The sequence below is a fragment of the Eublepharis macularius genome, chromosome 3 (genome assembly GCF_028583425.1).
Source record: "Eublepharis macularius isolate TG4126 chromosome 3, MPM_Emac_v1.0, whole genome shotgun sequence".
NCBI classification, from domain to species: domain Eukaryota; kingdom Metazoa; phylum Chordata; class Lepidosauria; order Squamata; family Eublepharidae; genus Eublepharis; species Eublepharis macularius.
The window spans coordinates 181,102,187-181,122,914 of NC_072792.1; the positions used below are offsets into that span (position 1 = coordinate 181,102,187).

At 49.5% G+C, this 20,728-nt stretch overlaps 1 protein-coding gene across 2 annotated transcripts; it reads left to right on the forward strand.

Moving 5' to 3' along the window:
* The first annotated feature begins 295 nt into the window (after nucleotides 1–295).
* Nucleotides 296–13,291, forward strand: SERPINH1 (serpin family H member 1). 2 transcript variants are annotated; one of them, XM_054974351.1, is made up of 6 exons: nucleotides 354–442; nucleotides 3,231–3,274; nucleotides 6,523–7,133; nucleotides 8,152–8,250; nucleotides 9,251–9,483; nucleotides 10,393–13,291. In XM_054974351.1, the coding sequence occupies exons 3-6, from the start codon at nucleotides 6,554–6,556 to the stop codon at nucleotides 10,693–10,695; spliced, it is 1,215 nt and encodes a 404-aa protein (XP_054830326.1). In that variant the 5' UTR covers nucleotides 354–442; nucleotides 3,231–3,274; nucleotides 6,523–6,553; the 3' UTR covers nucleotides 10,696–13,291. The 2 variants fall into 2 exon arrangements, with proteins under 2 accessions (XP_054830327.1, XP_054830326.1); XM_054974352.1 differs by lacking the exon at nucleotides 3,231–3,274 and having other exon boundaries at nucleotides 296–442.
* Nucleotides 13,292–20,728: the final 7,437 nt, after the last annotated feature.

Consider the following 20,728-nt stretch of genomic DNA (forward strand, 5'->3'; position numbering starts at 1 on the left):
TGGATCAAGATTCGAGTCCAGTGGCACCTTAGAGACCAACCAGATCCCCAGCGGGTACGCGTTGAAAGGAGCTGGGCCCTCGAAAGCGCCTGCCCTGCCAATCGAGGCGGCCTTGAAGCGGCCCCCGGCCCGGCCTCCCGCCCCTTGGCAAGCGTTCGGCGTGCCCGAGGAACCCGAGAGGCGGCAGGACCCTGCGCGGCGGCCGGCGGGAGGCGGGCTGCGGCGGAGCCTCTCGGGTGGGAGCCTCGCACTGAGCGACGCCTCCGGAGAAGTTTTTTTCCAACTTTCCAGAAGTTTCTCCGGCTGCTCTATATAGGCCCCTCCCGCGGGCCGGGGCTTTGCAGAAAGGGCAGCCGGTGGCAGGGGAAGCAGCTGCAGGCAGGACGCCCCCAGACCCAAATCCCGGCCCCAGCCTCTCGCAGCGCGCCCCGCATCTGTCGAGGTGAGGACCGGGCGGGCGAGCCGTTGCACGGGAGTAGACCCCTTCCAGCTCCGTGGGGCTTCCTTCGGAGCAGGGGCGCAGATGGGCATCGCCGGTCGGAGAGGCCCGAAGGCCGGTTCGGTGGCGCAGATCCAGCGGGCCCGTTCCGGCTGGAAGCGAGCGGGCGAGGCGGCCTTGCGCTGGAGAAGGGGGGCCCTTTGGCTCGGCGCTTTCCGCTGGCAGCCGGAGAGCTGATGGGGGGGGGAGACCGGGGTGTCGCGGGACGGGGGTTATTACCCCGGATTAGTGCACCCGGAGCAAAGGCGAGCGGCTCTTGGCTTTGCGCTTCTCCCTATGCAGACCGGAGCTCCCCGCTCTAGTTGCGCGATGGGGGGGAAAGGGGCCAGACTTATAGCGAGGGTCTTGGATAGAGGACAGAGAACAATCTGAAAAGGGTGCTCCCCCACATCTGTCCATTAATTCTTACCTCCCAGAATTGCACCGAACTGCCCGTGCAGTCCCACGCAGATTTACTCCAGTCTAAGCCCATTGGTTGCAATGGATTTAGACCGGTGTAGCTCTGCGTCGGATTGCGCTGTGCGTCCTAGCGCGCGGTGCGCCCCGAGGCGGCTCCTTATTTGGAGAGGAACGCTTGTCCTTCCTCCCCCCTCTCTCCGGCATCCTTTGAAAGGAACTAAATGCAATCTAATGGGGAGGGAGCAAGAGTCTGGTGTGCCCCCCCATCAAGTGTACCCCCCCTTCCGCGCGAGGTGCTTTGCGCCATGGTGGCGCGCTTTGGAGGCTTCTCCGTGCGCCCCCGAGGGCGCGTCTTTGCCGATCTCCCTCCTGGGACTTGGCTCTGTCTGGGGAGCGGATGCACGGAAGGACCTTGGGGCTCTCTCGGAGCTCAGGCCTCGCCTCCCGAGGGCTATTCCTGGGCCTTGGCGTCAGAAAATGCTGTGCCAGGAAGATCCAGCGGGATCCGTTTCCCTCCAGGCGGCTTCTGACGGCTGGAAACTTTTTTTGGGACACGTGGCTGGAGGGGGCCAGCTCCTGGCTTTCCACCCCCGTGCAGCTGGGGGAGGGAACGGAGTGTCAGGGCATGTCCAGGCACTGTGGTTAAGAACTTTGCATAAAAGGCTCAGTTTATTATATGCTAAAGTGATATTTAGGCTGGGGGATCTTGGAGGCGCCCCTTTCTTAAATAGTTCTAAGAGGCTGAGAGAAGGAGAAAGTTCTAGAGTTGCAATCTGGCCCCGGTTTCCCCAGATCCACTGGAAAAATATGCGAATCAGCCCCTGAGGCCTCTTTCAACTGCAAACTCAGCCTCCCTTTTCACCCTGGGAGCCGAGGGATCCCTTGCTATGGGGATCAGCTTTCAAAGGCACCATCAGAGACCAGATCAGAAATGGGCTGCGCTGGGAGGGAGGTGGGGAAAAGGGTTTCATTTCTTCTTCATCTCGAGTAAGATCCAGCTGTGGTTTGGTAGCCCTTGCTTTGCCCTTGTTTGACATTTGAGGTTCGGATCTGGGTAGGCTGAGAAATGCCACGTGCCCATTTCAAGAGCAAAATGGGAGGCCCTAGGTCAGGATACAGGCATCCCCTGAACTTGGGCTTTTGTCTTAAAGGGAGAAAGCAAGTTTCTAGCTCTCATGATGGAGTAGAAAAAAACGATGATGAGGTAATGTCAGAGACAGGCTTGGAAACAAAACAAAAAAGGGGTTTAAAAGGGGACTTGAGAGTTTCACATTCGTGCATCTACCCCTGTCCCTCCTACTGGGCTTTTTGTTGGGGGTGGGGGGGGGAGAGGTTTGCCTGTCTACCCAAATAACCTAAATTGCATGAATCCTCAGACTTTGTAATTGAAGTCCTGCAAAAATGAAGAATGAGCGATATTTATGCAGATCATGGAATTCGGTTCCTTAAACGAAGCTCTCCGATGGATTGTTTTGGGCCTTGATTGGCCTTCTGACTCTCCCATAAGCTAGCCCTTGTTGGCACAAAGAGCGGTTTGTGTCTCGAGCTTATCTCAGCACAGGTCCTTCTTGTGTGGCGCGGGGGGGGGCGTTGCAACCAAAGGGATTTAGCATGCTGTGCATTTGCATACATTTTTCTAGCCCATTCATTCATTTGGGAAAACTTAGGTTGCTCAGATAGTTGGAATGATGCCTGCCTTAAGAGGGGAATGTTGGCGAAATGGGAAGATGGAATTTGCATGTAAAAGCTCAAATGCACGGAGCTTTAACAATTGCATGGCTTAAACTGCGTGCCAGGATTTAAAAATGATACTTAGAAGGCGGATTAAATCTACCAATCCTGTTACTATTTCCCACTTTCGGCAATCCTAAAGTCAGGACTTCTGGAGGCAAAGATCAGGAATTGCTTCTCCCAAATCCGACAGTCTGGGGAGTTCCATGGTGACCACGCCTACTTCCTTAGATGGCCCGCCCCCATCTTGCTGTGACATCATTGTGCCACGTTTGCAGAGGGGCTGTCGGAGGATGCTAGCTAGCATTTGGCTTGCAGAAAACTTGACCCCCATTTCCGCTCCAAGTTTGGGAGATTCCAGAGGTTGCCCGGTTAGTCTGTGGTTGAAGTTGTGCGAGTTCCCAGTTGAAGGAACAGTTTATTTCCCCCACCATTTAAAATAAAAAGTCCCCGTCATCTCCCATCTAGACAGCAGTTCTTTCGTTCCTGCCCCCAGGATTTATAATACATGGTTGCAGTTCTTAAGAATTCCTGTTGTTCTGTTCTAGAAAAACCTCTACAGTTCTCAAGAGAACTATTTACCTATCTTGTTTTCTTTCAGAATGAAAAAGGGAAACGTTGACCACACTAAGAAAAAGTTTCAAGGTATCTTTATTAAAAAAAAAAAGAATTTAAAAAACAAACCCCCCCTTACACATCTGTCACAATTCTGCATTCTGAGATGGATCAGGGATAATAAAGCCTAAATAATTGGCCAGGGACCGGAGGCCCATAAAGTGGGTTTGCATGATAGGCTCCTGCCCATTCGGACCAGAGGTTCAAGGTTCTTCTTAGCCAACATTTTTGAGGCAGGGTCATGATTCATGGCTAGACCCATCTTTTATTAATCGTTAAAGTATTTTTACCCTGCCTTACCCTCTTTCTCCAGAGCAGAAGTGACAGTTCAGTCCTTGCAACTTCCAAAGGATGTCTATTTGTCCTTGGATCAGCAACTAGTTTGTTTTAATCCTACCAAGAAGTGGACAATTGGCTTGCTAGGTCAGAGCAAGTGTCTGCCTAGTCTAGCATCCTCTTTTCAACGGTTACCACTAAATACTTCCATGAAACTCAGAACTGGGTAGAGGCCTCCTCTACCCAATTCTGGCATTTGGAGGCACACTGCCTCTGTACATGCAGATTCCATGTACATTCTGGTAGCTGCTGGCTAGACCCATCCTCTATGAATGCAACCCTTACAGTTCCCTCCGCTGGTGGCCCTTGGCTTTTTCTGGAAAGCTTGCAACGACGACGTTCCAGCAAGCTAGTCAAACAGACAGCGCCATTGCTGGATGTTATTCATTGAATCTAAATTTGCATCTTCTTGAGGTTGATTTTCTTTTTATAGAAGCCTACCGTACTTTTAAAGCTGGCATGGGAGGTTTCCCATCTGGGATTTGTAGCTGTAGGAGAAATTCATAGGGCATTGGAAAATGTAACTGTGGGATAAGAGGTGGGTGGGGGAGAGACACTGTAGCTGCTTTGGAAATGCGCTTTGTGGCAAAAAAAAATCAGTATGGAAAAAATCAGTATGTTGATCGTATCAGTGAGCCGAAGCCCGTTTTCCCAGATGCCTGAAACATTTCCCTCTGCTGATAGGTGAAGCTGTCTATTAAGTCTATTTTTATTTCGCCCTTCCTCTAAAAAGGGTAGGTTGTTGAATGTTACAACAACCCTGTAGGATGTCCCAGGGTTGAGCTTCATGGCAGACAGAGGATTCGAACTCGCGTCTCTCCGGCCACACACATAAATGAGGGGAGTTACAAAGAAAGAGCAGAGGGACTTGCATTCCAAAATATAGGGCTGTTGCATTATATTGCATAGCACAGATGAAAATGAGGTCCAGAAAAAAGGGAGTGCATCAAAATATAGATATACATTCCTACTGCACAACAGTAAAGTTGTGGGAAATCTCCCATCCTTTTTTTTTACACAGAAAATTCCTTTAAAAAAATCTGCTTTTTCAAATCACACACCCTGTCCCTCCATCTCCTACAAAAGACTTAAGTACTGGTGTTATTATGAAACTATAAATTAACCCCAAAGTCGAGGCCATGTAATTTTCTGGGCATAATTGCAGACCGTTTTTTGCTGTGGCTGCCTGCGTGGCTGTGCTTGCTTTGCCTGTGGAATGCGCGTTGCACCACTTCAGACTCTTTCCGCCTGCTTGGCTTTTTTCTCTGCTGCTTTCTGCTCTTTGCAGGGAGCCTCTCTCCGGCTCTGCCCTTGGCTTGGTGCCCTAAAATGCCACTGCTTGAGATCTTGGCTGCTGCCCAGATGGCATCATAGAAGAACAATGCACTGGAGAGCAAGGGAATGCAGCCGGCAGGACGTTTAATTGGGACAGATTAATAGCGTTGCCCGGGGTCAGCGTTGGGGTTCCACAAGGGCAGTGTTTTGTACTCCTGATTGGCAGCTAACTGGCTCATGTTTTGAATGGAGAAATGATCAGAGGGGCAACAGCAGTGCCCTGCTCGGAGCATGCAACTGACAAGAAAGAAATGCACAGTCAAAAAGTGAGAAGTCCAAGGTACTTCAGCTGTGTTTTATGAAATGGGATCTTTTAGCTGAAGGCTAGCTACTGCCAGGGGCTACTGCCAGGGGCCTGGAACCAGAAATTTCAAGGGCAGAAATTCATGCACGAGTTGTATGAAATAAGACTAGATTGCCCAAGCCACCGGACTGGGACCCAGCCCCATTCATTTAGAAGTTAAGCACAACTTCGGCCAAGGTGTGATTTCCTAAAGAATTAATGTGGATTTACAATTGTGACACAGTTTTCTCTCTGCCTGTGCAAGGGAATTAGTTAAACAATTAAAATTTCCCATGAGCCCAAAGCACCCTGCCCGGAAGGAGGTTGCCTGCTGCAACTCTGCCCTGATCTACCCTCTTACCATTTGGCTTACTCAAGACAGGAAGGTTTGTCTGTAGATGCTGGATGTGATCAGCTCATTGAATTGCTCCTGCTTTGGAGGTTGCCTGTTGTGTCTCTGCATGCGTCAGTTCAGAACAATGGGCTGGATCTTGCCAGCTTTTCCACTGGGACAAGAGGAGGGAAGGATAATCCTGTCTGATTCTGCACTGAAACCCTGTCCTGTATGTTTTTTTTTTTACTCACATATTTACCCCCATATTCTTTTTGGGCATCAAAAGGGGTCTCTTCTCACCTGCAGAAACTTTGGGAGGATCCGACCCAATGGTGCATGTAGAAACACAGGCAGTGTGCTTCCTTGAGGAGGGATAACTCTTTTTCCTGCTATCTGTTTGAGTGCCAGAGTCAAGTCCTGCTTCCAATTTCAGTTCAGAAAGGGGGGAAAGTTCAGCCTTGCTTTAACAGTTGGAAGAAAATGGATTAAAAACTCACAGCTTTCAAGGAATCCAAGAGCTCCCTCTTGGGGCCATATCAGGAACTGCAGCCTGGCTTGTCCAAAGTAACTGCAAGAGATCAGTAGCTCAGCGTTGGCCTTGCAGCGAATGCAATCACTCAGAATATAAGGATCACGGCCGTGGCTCGGTGGAGGAATACCTGCCTTGCATGCTGAAAATTCCAGGTTCGGTCCGTGATTGTCCATGGAGCTTTGTGCTCATATAGTGCCTGAGCCACATAGCTGTTCGGCACAGGTTGCAGTAAGATGCCACGTGAGCAGAAAACCCCAAAGTGCAAGGGCTTCTCCCTTACCAGCATTGCATTGAAACTAGCTCTGTTAAGCCATGCTGGCTTTCTTCCAACGTGTCTCTTTGTAGACACGTTCCAGTTTTCTCTGCCCACGCAACACATAGCCTGCCCTTTACTTCAACAACAACAACGGTGGAGTGTTTCCAGTCCTGCTTGACCACATGCTTTTTCTTCTTTGCAGGCTCAGGTTGTCCCCCAGTCCAACAGAAGCCATGTGGATGATCACGCTCCTCGCACTCGGCGCTCTCGCCAGCGCCGTGCCCTCCGAAAAGAAACTGAGCGATAAGGCAACGGCCCTTGCCGACCGTAGCGCCAACTTGGCCTTCAGCCTCTACCAGGTGATGGCAAAGGACAAGAACATGGAGAACATCCTCCTGTCTCCGGTGGTGGTGGCTTCTTCCCTTGGCCTCGTGTCCCTTGGTGGCAAGGCCACCACGGCCTCGCAAGCCAAGGCACTGCTCAGTGCCGACAAGCTAAACGACGACTACGTGCACAGCGGCCTGTCCGAGCTCCTGAGCGACGTGAGCAACTCCACGGCCCGCAACGTCACCTGGAAGATCGGCAACCGCCTCTACGGCCCCAGCTCCATCAGCTTCACCGACGACTTTCTGAAGAGCAGCAAGAAGCACTACAACTACGACCACTCCAAGATCAACTTCCGGGACAAGCGGAGCGCCCTAAAGTCCATCAACGAGTGGGCAGCTCAAACCACCGACGGCAAACTGCCCGAGGTCACCAAGGATGTGGACAAGACGGATGGAGCCTTGATCGTCAACGCCATGTTCTTCAAACGTGAGTGGAACCTGATGGGCGGAATTAGGCTTCTGGGAGGGATGCCTAAATTGCCAGCAGCAGGGCTTTTTTTCAGGGGGAATGCAGTGGAACGGAGTTCCGGAACCTCTTGAAAATGGTCACATGGCTCGTGGCCCTGCCCCCTGATCTCCAGACAGAGGGGAGTTTAGATTGCCCTCCGCGCAGCTGAGCGGCGCGGAGGGCAATCTAAACTCCCCTCTGTCTGGAGATCAGGGGGTGGGGCCACCAGCCATGTGGCCATTTTCTCCAAGGGCAACCCACTGAGTTCCACCACCTCTTTTCCCAGAAAAAAAGCCCTGGCCAGCAGTATATGTGACTTTGGTCTGTCACAAGCCGAACATGAGCCAGCAGTGTGGCGCAGCTGCAAAAAAGACTAACGTGATTGTAGGTTGCATCCATATCTAAGTCATGAAAAATAGTTGTTCAGCTGTGTGCTTTACTATTCAGACCTAAGGCTGCCAACTCCGGGTTGGAACCTTCCTGGAGATTTTGGGGATGTGTTTGGGGAGGGGACGGAGTCCAGCAGACATGTAGATGCCATCCAGTCCATCTCCAACTGATCGCTGTAGTCAGGAGATCAATTGATCTGCTGCTGCTGAACACGGATGGTCTATTTAACTTTTCCATCTCCTCAGCATGGATAGACTCGTTCTCCCCGTACTGGATCAGCCAAATATACATGGTGCGCCTAGTTTTCATCAGTGCAAAATAATAATAAATGGGAGATCCAGCCTCCTATGCAATCCCCAGCAACGGGGGGAAAGGAAGGAGAGAAACCTCTGAATTAATAAATACATTTCTGGCACATTGTTTGCTTCTGGGATTTGGCTTCTTCAAAGGCCCAGTTTGAAAACACATCTAGGAATGTGGTGGATAGACAGATTTTGCATCTGTTATGCTGTGTCTTAAATGCTTGGTTGTTTGAGTGGGGGATGCGTGACAGGACAACCTTCCTGCTATTAACTGGTCTTCCCTTATGCCTCTTCTCTGCTTGCAGCTCACTGGGATGAGAGGTTCCATCACAAGATGGTGGACAACCGTGGCTTTATGGTGACCCGTTCCTTCACCGTGGGCGTTCCAATGATGCATCGCACAGGTAAGGGAACCGAAAAAGGAGGCACGTTTATTCCTGGGTGTCCACTCTTGGTGCAGGGAGAACTTCCAGCAAAGAGAAGGTCCGCACTCCCAGAATTTCCACAAACCTCTGCCCGTCTTCAGTAGCCAGATTGCTAATGCCAGAGCAGAGCCCCGTCTTAGTCGAATGGAGCTACAGAATCCATCCCTTAGTCTGGGAGCCCCAAACAGAGACAGCGATGAACAGGAAAGGGTGGCAGAAGAGCTCCTAGCTCAGAGCTCCAACCCCGACTTTGGTTTTCAGCATCTCCTCCTTCACACCCCGTTTTGCTGTTTCTGTTAATCTTTTGTATGAAAAAACCAAATTCTGCAACAAGCGGGTTAAATTCTGCAATCTATGAATTGGGGAAATCGGCATCTCTTCTACATCACATTAATATCAGGGCGGGGGGAAGGTGCCACAGAAGAAGTTGAAGCTTGGCCAGTTGAGAACTATAAAACATATAAACACAACCAATGCGAGTTTCCTGGGGGGTGCCAAATGAAAAAAAAAGTCTTCCCCGGCTGGTGGAAGACAATGATAGAGGGAGGGAGGCAAAATCTCCCTGGGAAGGGAAGTCCAAAGCTTGGGCACCATGATCAAAAAGGCCCTTTCATGGATTGCCACATGTCTAGCATGGTTGGGGGCATCTGGTTCAAAGCCTCTGAGATGATCAGAGTGGTTGGGTAGGTTCATATGGGAGAAGGCGGTCCTTGAGGTATGCTGGCCCCAAACCATATAGGTCTTTCAAGGTCAGTATTAACACCTTGAATTGGGCCCAGAAGCAATTTGACAGCCAGTGCAGATGAAACTGGAATTATATAGTCCCTAGAGCCCATTCCAGTCAACACTGTGGTTACGGCACTTTGTACTCAGAGTTGCCTCCTGACAGCCTTCAAGGGCAGCCCCACACACAGCATGCTGCAGTAGTCTAGTCTAGCTTCATGGAGACATTTATGTAGCAAATGCATTTCTTTTAAAGGCTTGTACCCATATTTCAACGATGAGGCGGAGAACCTCCAGATTGTGGAAATGCCCCTGGCCCACAAGCTGTCCAGCATGATCATCATCTTGCCAAACCACGTGGAGCCTCTGGAGCGAGTGGAGAAGATGCTGACCAAGGAGCACCTGAAGACCTGGATGGGCAAGCTGAAGACGAGGTCGGTGGCCATCTCCCTGCCCAAGGTCAGCCTGGAAGTCAGCCACGACCTCCATGTAAGTATCTCGATGGTTCACTTCAGAAGGTTCCATTCCACTGCTTGACTTCTCACGTGGCAATCTTGGCCACCCACATTTCCAAGCCAATAGACAGTTTCTCACGTGGTCTTCCTTAAGTGTATTCTTTGGCCTCTAGACATTAAATTAAGGCTAAAGACCTGCAGTCGGAGATTTGGTATTTGAATTTTGGCATTCCTAACAAACCAGTGTCTCCGTTGTTACGAGGTCATGTGATGTGCCTGAAGCTCTACTATACCATTGGCTGAACTTGTTGTGACATCACAGAATGTTCTCAAGGGTAACGGGGGAAACTAACAGAGCACAGGAGGAGGAAAGAATGAAAAAGGAATTTTTTGTGGATTCTTGTCTTCAACGTCGAGTTCCCCTCTATAATGGTCCTTCAGTCTATAGATCCTCACAAGCGGTTCCCCAGACTTGCTTTTGCCAGCCCTCTGCCTACTCCATCCCACTTCTATGCCTGAGCCATCATATAACCTTTGTCTTCTTTGACCACCTAGCGTTGCCTGTTTTTGTACTGCCTCATAGTCCCATGAGTTTTCCCCAGTAATCCCTCCCCAATTGCGAATCTCCCATGCTGTCTCCCAGTTGTGTTCCCATTTCCCAGCCACAGCCCCCTTTCCTTCAGCTGCCTTACTTTCTTGCAGTTACACTTGAACACATTCCTTGACATCAGAGCAAGTTCAACCAATCATAAAGTGGAGTGTCAAGCACTTTCTGTGACCTCATAACCCTTCTGCCACTGACTCATTAGAGCTTTAGATACCGTTTAATTGCTGGGAGCACTATTCAGCCATTGGACAACTCACTGTGATGTCACAGAATGTCTTGCAGTGCTAAAACAATGCTACTTTCTGGTATCTCACCACGTCTGTTCCTCACTTCCAGAAACACTTGGCTGAGCTCGGCTTAACCGAAGCCATTGACAAGAAGAAGGCTGATCTGTCCAAGATTTCGGGCAAGAAGGATCTCTACCTCGCCAATGTCTTCCATGCGGCAGCCCTGGAGTGGGACACAGAGGGAAACCCCTACGAGGGTGACATCTACTCCCGGGAAGAAATGAAGAACCCCAAGCTCTTCTACGCCGATCACCCATTCGTCTTCCTCATCAAGGACAATAAGACCAATTCTATCCTCTTCATTGGCCGGCTAGTGAGACCCAAAGGGGACAAAATGCGCGACGAGTTGTAGTTGCGAGCGTGTGGCCAGATTGGGTGGGAGGCGGGGAGGGGGTTGTTGGGTTTTCTGTATGAACTAACTGGTGCTATGTAGGACCACAGAGAGTCGACTCTAGCCCCTGCCGTTACCTCGCTGGAAGCAAAGGGGGTGGACAGTCGGTCAGCGATGCAGTCCCTTGAACAACTGCAAGGGATTTTGACCCTGCCCGTCATCTTAAATACTTTACACCGTATCTTGCTTGCACGTGGTTCCTGAGGCTGTTGTGAATCCCTGAGGCTGAAAGCCCCACCGAAATGGTGCAAAATACATGAGGAGGAGGAGGGAAGAAGGGGTTATGAGATTGTTACCTTGGCAAGGGACAGTTCCTTAGAAAGTGAGAAACCTTTTAAATCTTGGTGTGAAAGGGGTAGCAGTGTAAAAAGGGGGAGATCACACTCTTTAAAGAGATGTATAAATTCATTTGTAGGGAAAGATCAGATCTTCACCCCCTCTAAACTGTATACCCATTCAAATCCATGGAGATACTTTCACTGGACACACAAGGGTAAAGGGAACGCTGTAGTTTTATGCCACATTGCTCTACAAAACCACTTACATGTCATAGATCCAGAGGAGTTAGCCGTGTTAGTCTGTTGCTGCAAAATAGTAAAGAGTCCAGTAGCACCTTTAAGTCTAACCAACTTTATTGTAGCATAAGCTTTCGAGAACCACAGCTCAGATGCATGTGATGAAGAGAGCTGTGGTTCTCTAAAGCTTATGCTACTTAAATGTCAGATATCTTGCTGCCACTGTACATCGCCCAACCATATGAGCGTAAGTTGGGGAGTCACACTCCTTAGTGTCTCAGCTTTTTGGAAGCGCACATTTTTCCTCTGAGGCACCATTTCTCCCTTAGGAGGTCTGTCCACAGACACCCATTAACTCTATTCTGTCAGGCTCTGTAGTTTCCATACGGCTTGATTAAGGCAAGACAGGCAGTACTCTCCAACCCAGACATCTCGTTTAGGACCTCACCCTGCTTCCCAGATTCTTGACAAATCTGCCTGTGCTGTTAAATTGACCTTTCTGTGAAGGCAGCAATGCGCAGGCATGTGAACATCGGTGAGGATCCGCCCTGAAACATCTCCATGTTACCTGCTTTCACGATTTCCACAGCTGGTTTTCACATACCCCTCTCCCCCACCCAGCTAGCCTTGCTAGTGGTCATAAGTTAACTAAGAGATCAAGTTTTCCTCCAAAGTGGCCATTCTGAGCCTCGTCTCCCAAGGCTGCAATATGGGGGTAACGGTTCTAACCTACCTTGTAAGGCTGTTTAAAGATTGCAACCAGATGATGCGTGCCAAGCGCTTTCCACCCTCAAAAGCACTGGAGCGATGCTACTTTAGAATGCATCTTCTCCTTCGTAGCACCATCTGTGGCAGCTTCCCTGGGCCAGGAAGTGTAAAAGAGAAAACACTGAACTTTATATGGGCTGAGTTTGCAAAGCGGGTATATTTAGATCCCAAAGGCATGGCCTAGAACTTTTGAGCAGGAAGACTCTCCTTACAATCGGAGCGGCCTGTTCTTTTATCATTCCAAGTTATTTCAAGTGTGGAGAGGGAATTCTTGCCAGGGACAAATGCCAAGGGCACTTCCTTAGACCATCGGGTACCAGGTTGGAATTGTGGGATCGTCAGCTGGGGAGGGGGTAGAGTGGATGGCTGGAGAAGCACGCCTGCCAACTTTTTAACAGCTTTGCTGGGGGTAGAGTAACTATTAGCATTCCTCTGTGCTTCTTCACCCCGCATTTCGGATATTCGATAGAACACACATGGCTGCAAGCAAAAAGACCTTCCAAATCTGTCAGCTCTTAAGTTGGATGGAGGCACACACCCTTAAAAATACTCAACCAGAAAAAAATTCTGGTAAACTCCATCCCTTTCTCCGGGTTTCTGTGGGAACATGGGGGAAGCAGCAGGGGGGGGGGGTTGGGTCATAGCTCAGTGGCAAAGCACATTGTGTGCACGTTGAAGATCCCACAGACTCGTGAAGGAGGAAATGTTAGGAAAGACCCTTTACTACCTTGGAAAACTGGTACCACTACAGAGTAAATGGCACCTCAGTAGAAGCACTTGTTTAAATGTTGGTTGGCAGACTCTTATCTGATGTCACAAGTGTTCACTGAAAGCGCAGACCATACACAAAGCACTGTATGCGTGCTGTTGAATGTCCTCTAGCTCCAATATCAGGAGACTTTGAGGTCTCCTGCCCGCCCAGGGTATCACATGAACCTTTCTTGCCGGGAGATTAACCTATCCGGTAGCATCTGCAAGTCTTCGCGTTTGCAAGCAAGCCAGGGCGAAGGGACATCTTGCAAAAATATTAAGACTATGCAAAAAATGAAAGTCTTAAATCAGCCACCTGGGAACATGATGGCGTGCATGCCAACGAGCATAGTGGAATAATTTGCCATCATGCCAGTCCTTTTTGCTGGGTGACGGTAGGGCAAGAGCAGAGAGTATATGGGGAGATGAGTGGGGTGCAGATGTCAGATGCCTTCTATATTTTGTTGTCTTTGTATCTCAGACCTTTGTATGATTTTTTGCAATAAATGTTTTTTGGAAAACCCGATGTTGCCCGTTACATAGTCCAGCCTTGGCCGAGCAGGAAAACAAGTCAGGGCTGCAAACATCTCTGCTCAATGTGTTTCTTAATCTCTACGGGCAAGTTGGCACTTAAGAAATGGGGAAGTTGATTCATGGAAAAGGGGGGGGGGTTTACTCTGCTGCTTACCTCTACAACTTTCTTATACCTCCATCTTCCTTAAAGCCAGATTTAGCAAAAAGATTAGTTAATTGCCTAGAAATTTTATTTGAAAAATCCAAATTGCATCTGCATTTGAATCTAGTGGCACGTTAGAGGCAAACGAGATTTATCAGGGTGTAAGCTTTCGAGAGTCAGAGCTCCCTTCTTCAGACAATTGGTACCAAGATTTATGATTTCAGTCCTTGGAAAAAGTAGAAAAGAGCGAGTCCAGTAGTACCTATAAGACTAACAACATTTGTGGTAGGGTATGAGTTTTTGTGAGTCACAGCTCACTACTTCAGATAAAGCTAGATTGTGAGTCCATCTATCCTTGTATCTTAGTGAGTCAGAAGCCAAATGATAATAGCCGTCGAATGACGGTGGCAGGCAAGATTGGATAAAGTGGGGTATGCAGAGGGGTGGTGGGTGTGGAGAAATCGGCATTGGTAATGAGACAGGAAGCCTAGGTCTCGGTTTAGTCCAGGTGGCTGCATTACCTTGAGCTTCGTTACCGGTTGCAATTCAGCAGTCTTAAAAATAGGTACGCTGAACAAAGATTAGAACTGGTAAATAGATCCCCTACAACCACCCTCTCCTGTAACACCACCATGGAATCCCGAGGGGCCCACACCTGCTCACCAACCGCATTGCTTGCAATTTTTAACCGTACTTTTGAGTACTGAATGAGCAGTTCCGCCTCCTGCCAAGAGAGCTGAAGCAATATGGGAGGAAGCAACAGCAAATGACGCACATTCTAGGCAAAACATTTATGGCATCGTACCTTGCCTCTCTCCCCCCAATGGGGACACAAACCAGCTTACACCATTCTTCTCCCCTCCATTTTATGCTCACAAGCAGCCGGAGTGGTAGGTGAGACTGAATGTGAAAGGCCAGCAACTATCTGTGACAGAGTTGGGATTTAAACTGGGATCTCCTAAATTTTAGGAAAAAATCCTAAACACCCCCTTCTCTATGCTGCCTCTCCCCAACAAACCAAAAGCAACTGTGGTTCCCATATCCATATTAAGCATTTCATTTCGATCTTTTTGTCATTATTTTCTCAAGTAACAGATTCTACAACTATTGCATGGGAGGTCTGCAAAACTCTGGATGTCCTTCCGTTACTCTGGCCTTCATTTCAACCTCACAAACGCCACTTGAGGCATGTATGTTGTGGTCAGAGAATCTGAACAGGACCTGTTCACACACAAGCTGGCTACGTTAAGATGGAGCAGGGGTCACTAGAGCAGTGGAAGGAGGTAGCTGTGAAGTTCCTGCATTGTGCAGGGGGTTGGACTAGATGACCCTGGAGGTCCCTTCCAACCCTATGATATGTGGATACTTTTATTACTGATGACCAGTGTGGTGTAGTGGCTAGAGTGATGGACTGGAATCTGGGCAACCCAGGTTTGATTCCCTGCTCTGCCATGCGAGCTCACTGGATGACCTTAGCCCATCACACACTTGGCCTAACTTACCTCACAGATCAAGTTGGGCAGCCGTGTTAGACTGTCTGTAGCTGTGGAAAAGAGCAAGAGTCCAGTGGCACCTCGCGAGACTAACAAAACTTGTGGTAGGTAGCTCTTTTCCACTACCTCACAGGGTTGTTATGGGGATAAAATTGAGAAAAGGGGACTTACCAATGTAAGCCGCTCTGGGTCCCTTCTGGGCAGAAAGGCAGGCCAAAAATGAAATGTATTATAGATTAACTTCTTATACTTCGCCCTTCTCCCTTGTGAGAACCCTAAACTGCTTACATTGTCCTCCATTTTATCCTCAACTGGACTGAAGATTGCTATGCCGAATGGGTAACACCTCAAGGTCACCCAGCAAGCTTCCATGGCAGTCCAGGTATCCAAATCTTATTATAACTGTGCTCGTATACCGCTGTTCTAGACAGGTATGTGTCCGGGGTCTGTGTCCCAGCCCCCAGACTTGGTAGGAGGGAACAGCAGGTCACCCGGGCTGATGGACAGACAGAGGGGGCAGCCAGCAGCCAGCAGGTCAACTGGTCAGCCAGCAGACAGCAGGTCAACTGGTCAGCCAGCTGACAGCAGGTCAACCCGTCTGACTGGCAGGCAGAGGGGGCAGCCGGAGGACAGCAGGTCAACCCTTCCCATGGGCAAGGGGAGCCAGAACCTGCCGGTGCCAGGGGCAAGGGGCAAAGGCCCAGGGCCTCAGGAGGCAGGGGGAGACAGAGAGAAGCCAGCGAGTTCCACTCCCCTGAGGAGGGAAGGGGGACTAAGCAAGGCAGAAGGGGGCAAGGGCAGAGGGATTGGGGGCCCAGCAGTCACCCACCCAAAGACCTTACCTGAGGAGGAGAAGCAGCAGCAGCCCCAACAACCCAAAGCCACGCCCCAGCTAGAAAATAGTAGCCTGGCCCAGGAGTTGCCAAAAGCCAAGCCACTCCAGGTGCGGCTACTGGAGGCACTCTGCAGGAAGCCCTGGGCAACCAGCCAAGGAGCCGCAGCTGGACCCACCTTCAGCCATCAGCTCAGCCAGGGAGGCCGGGTTACTAGCCAGGGGACTGCAGCTGGACAGGCCTTCAGCAATCAGCCAAGGCAGGGAGGCTGGGCAGCCAGGGAACAAGGCACAGCTGGTGCTGGTCAGTGGGGCCAGATCAGCTACCCCAGCTGCAACTGCTTGGTGCAGCCCAAGACCAGGCTGGAAGAGGGGTGGGACAGTAGAAGGAAGCCCTATAAAAGCTGGCTGGGAAGAGCCCTGGGGTGGTGGGTGTGAGTGAGGAGTGATGATGTGGAGTGAGAGCAGTAAGATGCAAGGGTGGAGGCTTGGAGGAGAGTTCTGGAAGGAGGAGATGGAGGACGCAGAGGGTAAGCAGGCCAGGTTGAGCAGGCCAGCGAGTGGACTGAGAGGGAGTCTGGGTGAGGTATACCGCCCCTCCTTCCACAGAGCAGGGTCCTGCAGAATCCCTGGCCCCCCTATGATGTCAGGAGCAGACCGCCCAGTGCCACGCCCAGCGGCAGCGGCGGCAGGCCCTGACAGTAAGTGCCTCACCCAGAGCGGTGAACAAGTTAGTGTTATCCCTATAATATAGCTGGGGAGCTGCGGCTGAGAGGAGGGGCTGACCCAAGGCCACCTACTGAGCTCATGGCAGTAGCGGGAGTCGAACCAGCAGAGTGTTGAGTCACAGCCCAACCACTTAACCACTGCGCTACAGCATCTCTCCAAAAATCTGGAATTCTCCGGTTCAAGTCTGACACTCTTAACCGCACACACGCACATTCATGGGTCAGTCCTCTTGGAAAAGAGCAACTATAGAATAACAACCATGCCATCTTTGTCCTGGCATGATTCTGAGTTGTGGAAGAGGATTCTTCTTCATGGTCTTGGCACATCATACTGATCACCAGTGCAGAGGCAGAATTCAGAGACTTCTAAAGATTCTCTGTCCTAAACCCACAACTCGAGACTGAGCAGGCCCAGGGGGGAGCAGCTGTACCTCCCGCTCAGTTCTCTTCCTCCAGTATAGCATTGATTTGGAACCTTTGACTAATCGTGTTTTTGCATCCAAACGTGTGTGACCAGCAACACTACAAAGGTGAACACAATTTTGCTCACCAAAATTGAGCCACTGCTGCCAGCACTGAGCCACACCCTGGCCCCTTCAACAAGCCAACAGGGAACACTGCGAAGAGGCCGAGAAAATTCTTACAGCAGCCCCCAACTGACTAGGATCCCCTCTGTGACTGAGACAAGCATTTATAACCAAGCTTGCTGGGTATGTAGCCTTAAGTTTACTTCCCCTACCCGCTGTTTTTAGTTCAGGATTTTTGTATTTGTTGCCTGGTAGGGTAGAATTGGGGGCTCCTAGTTCCAAGTTTCACCAGCACAAACTACAGCAGCCACAAATGTATCATAGGTCAATGGGAAAGTATCTGTACTGGATGCAGCATCTCCCATCAAAAGCATCAAGTAGATCTGAAAGACGGGGCCTCTGGAGAGCTGCCGCCAGTAGACAACATTGATCTTGGCACAATCAAAGGTCTGTCATTAAAGTCAGTCTCATGAGTTTGTGTGTTTTATTCAACGTCACCTGGGCTCAGGAGCACATGGTCTGCAGCTGCTAGAGGAGGTAAGGGCTTTTTGCCTTTCTTGGCTGTGGTGGGTTAAGCTGAGAAGCTAAGGGTGGTCCTCTCTAGCTTTGGGGCTTTTTGTGTGTAGTTTTGTGTTGATTTGAGTGTAGTTTTGAGGCTGAGTGTGTTTGGGCTTGATTGTGTTTGAGGGTGAGTGTGTTTGTAAGGCTGCTGGGGGTTGCTGGAGTACAAGCCACACACCCCCTTTGTGCTCACCTCCTGTGCTTAGCAGGAAGTGACCTTTTGCATTGAAAAGGCAACTGCTGGGCAGGGGCGCGAGCCTTTGGCGCGAGCCGAAGGGCGAGAGCTAAAGGGCTCTTGGCCTGTGGCTCTTAGCCGGGGGATCATAGCCGTTTTCTTTCCTCTTAGTGTGTTATTCCTAAAACAGATTAATGAAGTCAGAATGCCAGCAGGGGGTTGGGGGCTTTCCAGTGTATTGTACTGAGTGTCACATGTATGACTATCTGCCTTCTGGTCAGAAGTCCTGGATGTGTGCTCGCTGCAAGGAGCTCCTGGTTCTCAGGGAACGAGTACGTACCCTTGAGGCCAAGGTGGCTGACCTGGAGAAGCGGAGACAGTTAGATAGGCACGAGGACAAGATTCTCAGGGACAGGATAGATGTGTCCTACTCTAAAAATGGCAGCGTTCTTGGTGTCAAGGAGAATGAGGATCTTGTGGAATCAGGGCACCGTACTGAGGATAAGGGGAACATGCCCTCAGAAGGGACCTCTTCTTCAGTTGGTGAGCAGGTTTCCTTTCGCATCAAGGAACCATCCCTGGGTGGGGCGGGAGGGAGGCTCTTGGTAGTTGGTGATTCGATCCTTAGACAAGTAGATAGCTGGGTGGCACAACCGCGTTCTGACCGTATGGTGACTTGCCTGCCTGGTGCGAAGGTAGCGGACATTACGCGTGTTATAGATAGGCTGGTAGATAGTGCTGGGGAAGAGTCAGCGGTCGTGGTCCATGTTGGAACCAACGATGTTGGGAAATGCAGTCGTGAGGTCTTGGAACAAAAATTTAGGCTGTTAGGCAGGAGACCCAAGGCCAGGACCTCCAAGGTAGCCTTCTCAGAAGTGCTACCTGTTCCACGCGCAGGGCCAGAGAGACAAACGCAGATCAGGAGTCTCAATGCGTGGATGAGACGATGGTGTAGGGAGGAAGGGTTCAAGTTTGTTAGGCACTGGGATTCTTTTTGGGACAAGCGGGAGCTGTACAAGAGAGACGGTCTCCACTTGTCCCGAGAAGGAACCCGGCTGCTGGCACTTAAAATCAAAAAGGTGGCAGAGCAGTTTTTAAACTAAATGCTAGGGGAAAGCCGACAAGAGATAAAGTGTCTCTGGTTCAGGATGGTTCATCTCAGAGAGATGAAGGGCTAGGTATAACACTTCTACAGGGAGATAGATTAGAGTTGTCAACTGAGATGGAGACAAACAGTGCAGATGACCTAACTACGTCTCGAGGCAAAGTGTGCCGGGGAAGTTACAGGTGTTTATATACAAATGCTAGAAGTGTCCGAGGTAAAATTGGGGAGCTGGAATGTTTAGTGTTGGGTGAATCCATAGACATTGTGGGCATATCAGAAACTTGGTGGGATGAGGAAAATCAGTGGGACACGGTGATTCCTGGATATAAATTATATCGGAAGGATAGGGAGGGAAGGGTTGGTGGTGGGGTGGCTCTATATGTCAGAGAAGGTATACATTCCAGTAAGATTGAGAAGGTAACTGAATTAGATTCGCTTCTGGAAATGCTATGGGTTGAAATTACGGGCCCAAATGGAAACTTAACTGTGGGAGTTTGTTATCGCCCTCCAGATCAGAAAATAGAGGAGGATTATAAAATGATGACAGGATTAAAGATGGCTGCTAAACAAAAAAACTGTGTTGTAATGGGTGATTTTAACTACCCACACATTGACTGGGCCAATGGGTGTTCGAATCGGGGGAGAGAAAGTGAGTTTCTAGACTGTCTCAATGACTGTGCTATGGAACAGATGGTTACAGAACCTACTAGGGGAGAGGTGATCCTGGATTTGGTCCTCAGTAATGCTGAAGACCTGGTGAGAGATGTAAATGTGATTGCACCACTTGGGAACAGTGACCATAATGTTATTGAGTACAACATACGTATAAATAGGAAATTGCCAAATAAGACCAACACAGCCATGTTTAACTTCAAAAGGGGTAACTTTTCTGAGATGAGGGGGTACGTGAAGAAGAAACTGAAAGGGAAAGTAAAAAAGGTCAAAACACTTGGGGAATCTTGGAGACTATTTAAAACTACAATCCTGGAAGCTCAAATTAAATATATACCGCTGGTTAGGAAAGGCACAAATAGGTTTAGGAAAAGGCCAGCATGGTTAACAAGCAATGTAATAGAAGCTGTAAAAGGTAAAAAGGATTCTTTTAGGCAGTGGAAAACTAGTCGGAGTGAGGTTGATAAAAAGGAGCATAAGCTGTGGCAAAAAAAGTGCAAGTCTGTGATCAGACAGGCAAAAAGGGAATATGAGGAGCATATTGCAAAGAACATAAAGAAAAACAATAAACAATTCTTTAAATATATTAGAAGTAGGAAACCAGCTAGGGAGGCCGTGGGGCCCTTGGATGACCAAGGCGTAAAAGGATTACTAAAGGGTGATAGGGAAATGGCCGAGAAGCTGAATGCGTTCTTTGCTTCTGTCTTCACTGTGGAAGATAAGAAGTGCATGCCCACTCCGGAAGCACTGACTTTGGGAGGGGTTTTGAAAGACCTGAGTCACATTGAGGTGACGAGAGAGGAGGTTATGCGACTGCTAGATAATTTAAAAACTGATAAATCACCGGGCCCAGATGGCATACATCCAAGAGTTCTGAAAGAACTCAAGTGTGAACTTGTAGATCTCCTCACAAAAATATGTAATCTGTCATTAAACTCTGCATCTGTTCCTGAGGACTGGAAGGTAGCTAATGTTGTCCCCATCTTTAAAAAAGGTTCCAGGGGAGATCCGGGAAATTACAGGCCAGTCAGCCTGACGTCAATACTGGGTAAGTTGGTGGAAACTATTATCAAAAATAAAATTAGTGGGCACATTGATGACCAAAAGCTGATGAGGAAAACTCAGCATGGGTTCTGTAAGGGAAGATCTTGTCTCACCAATCTGTTAGAGTTCTTTGAGGGAGTGAACAAAC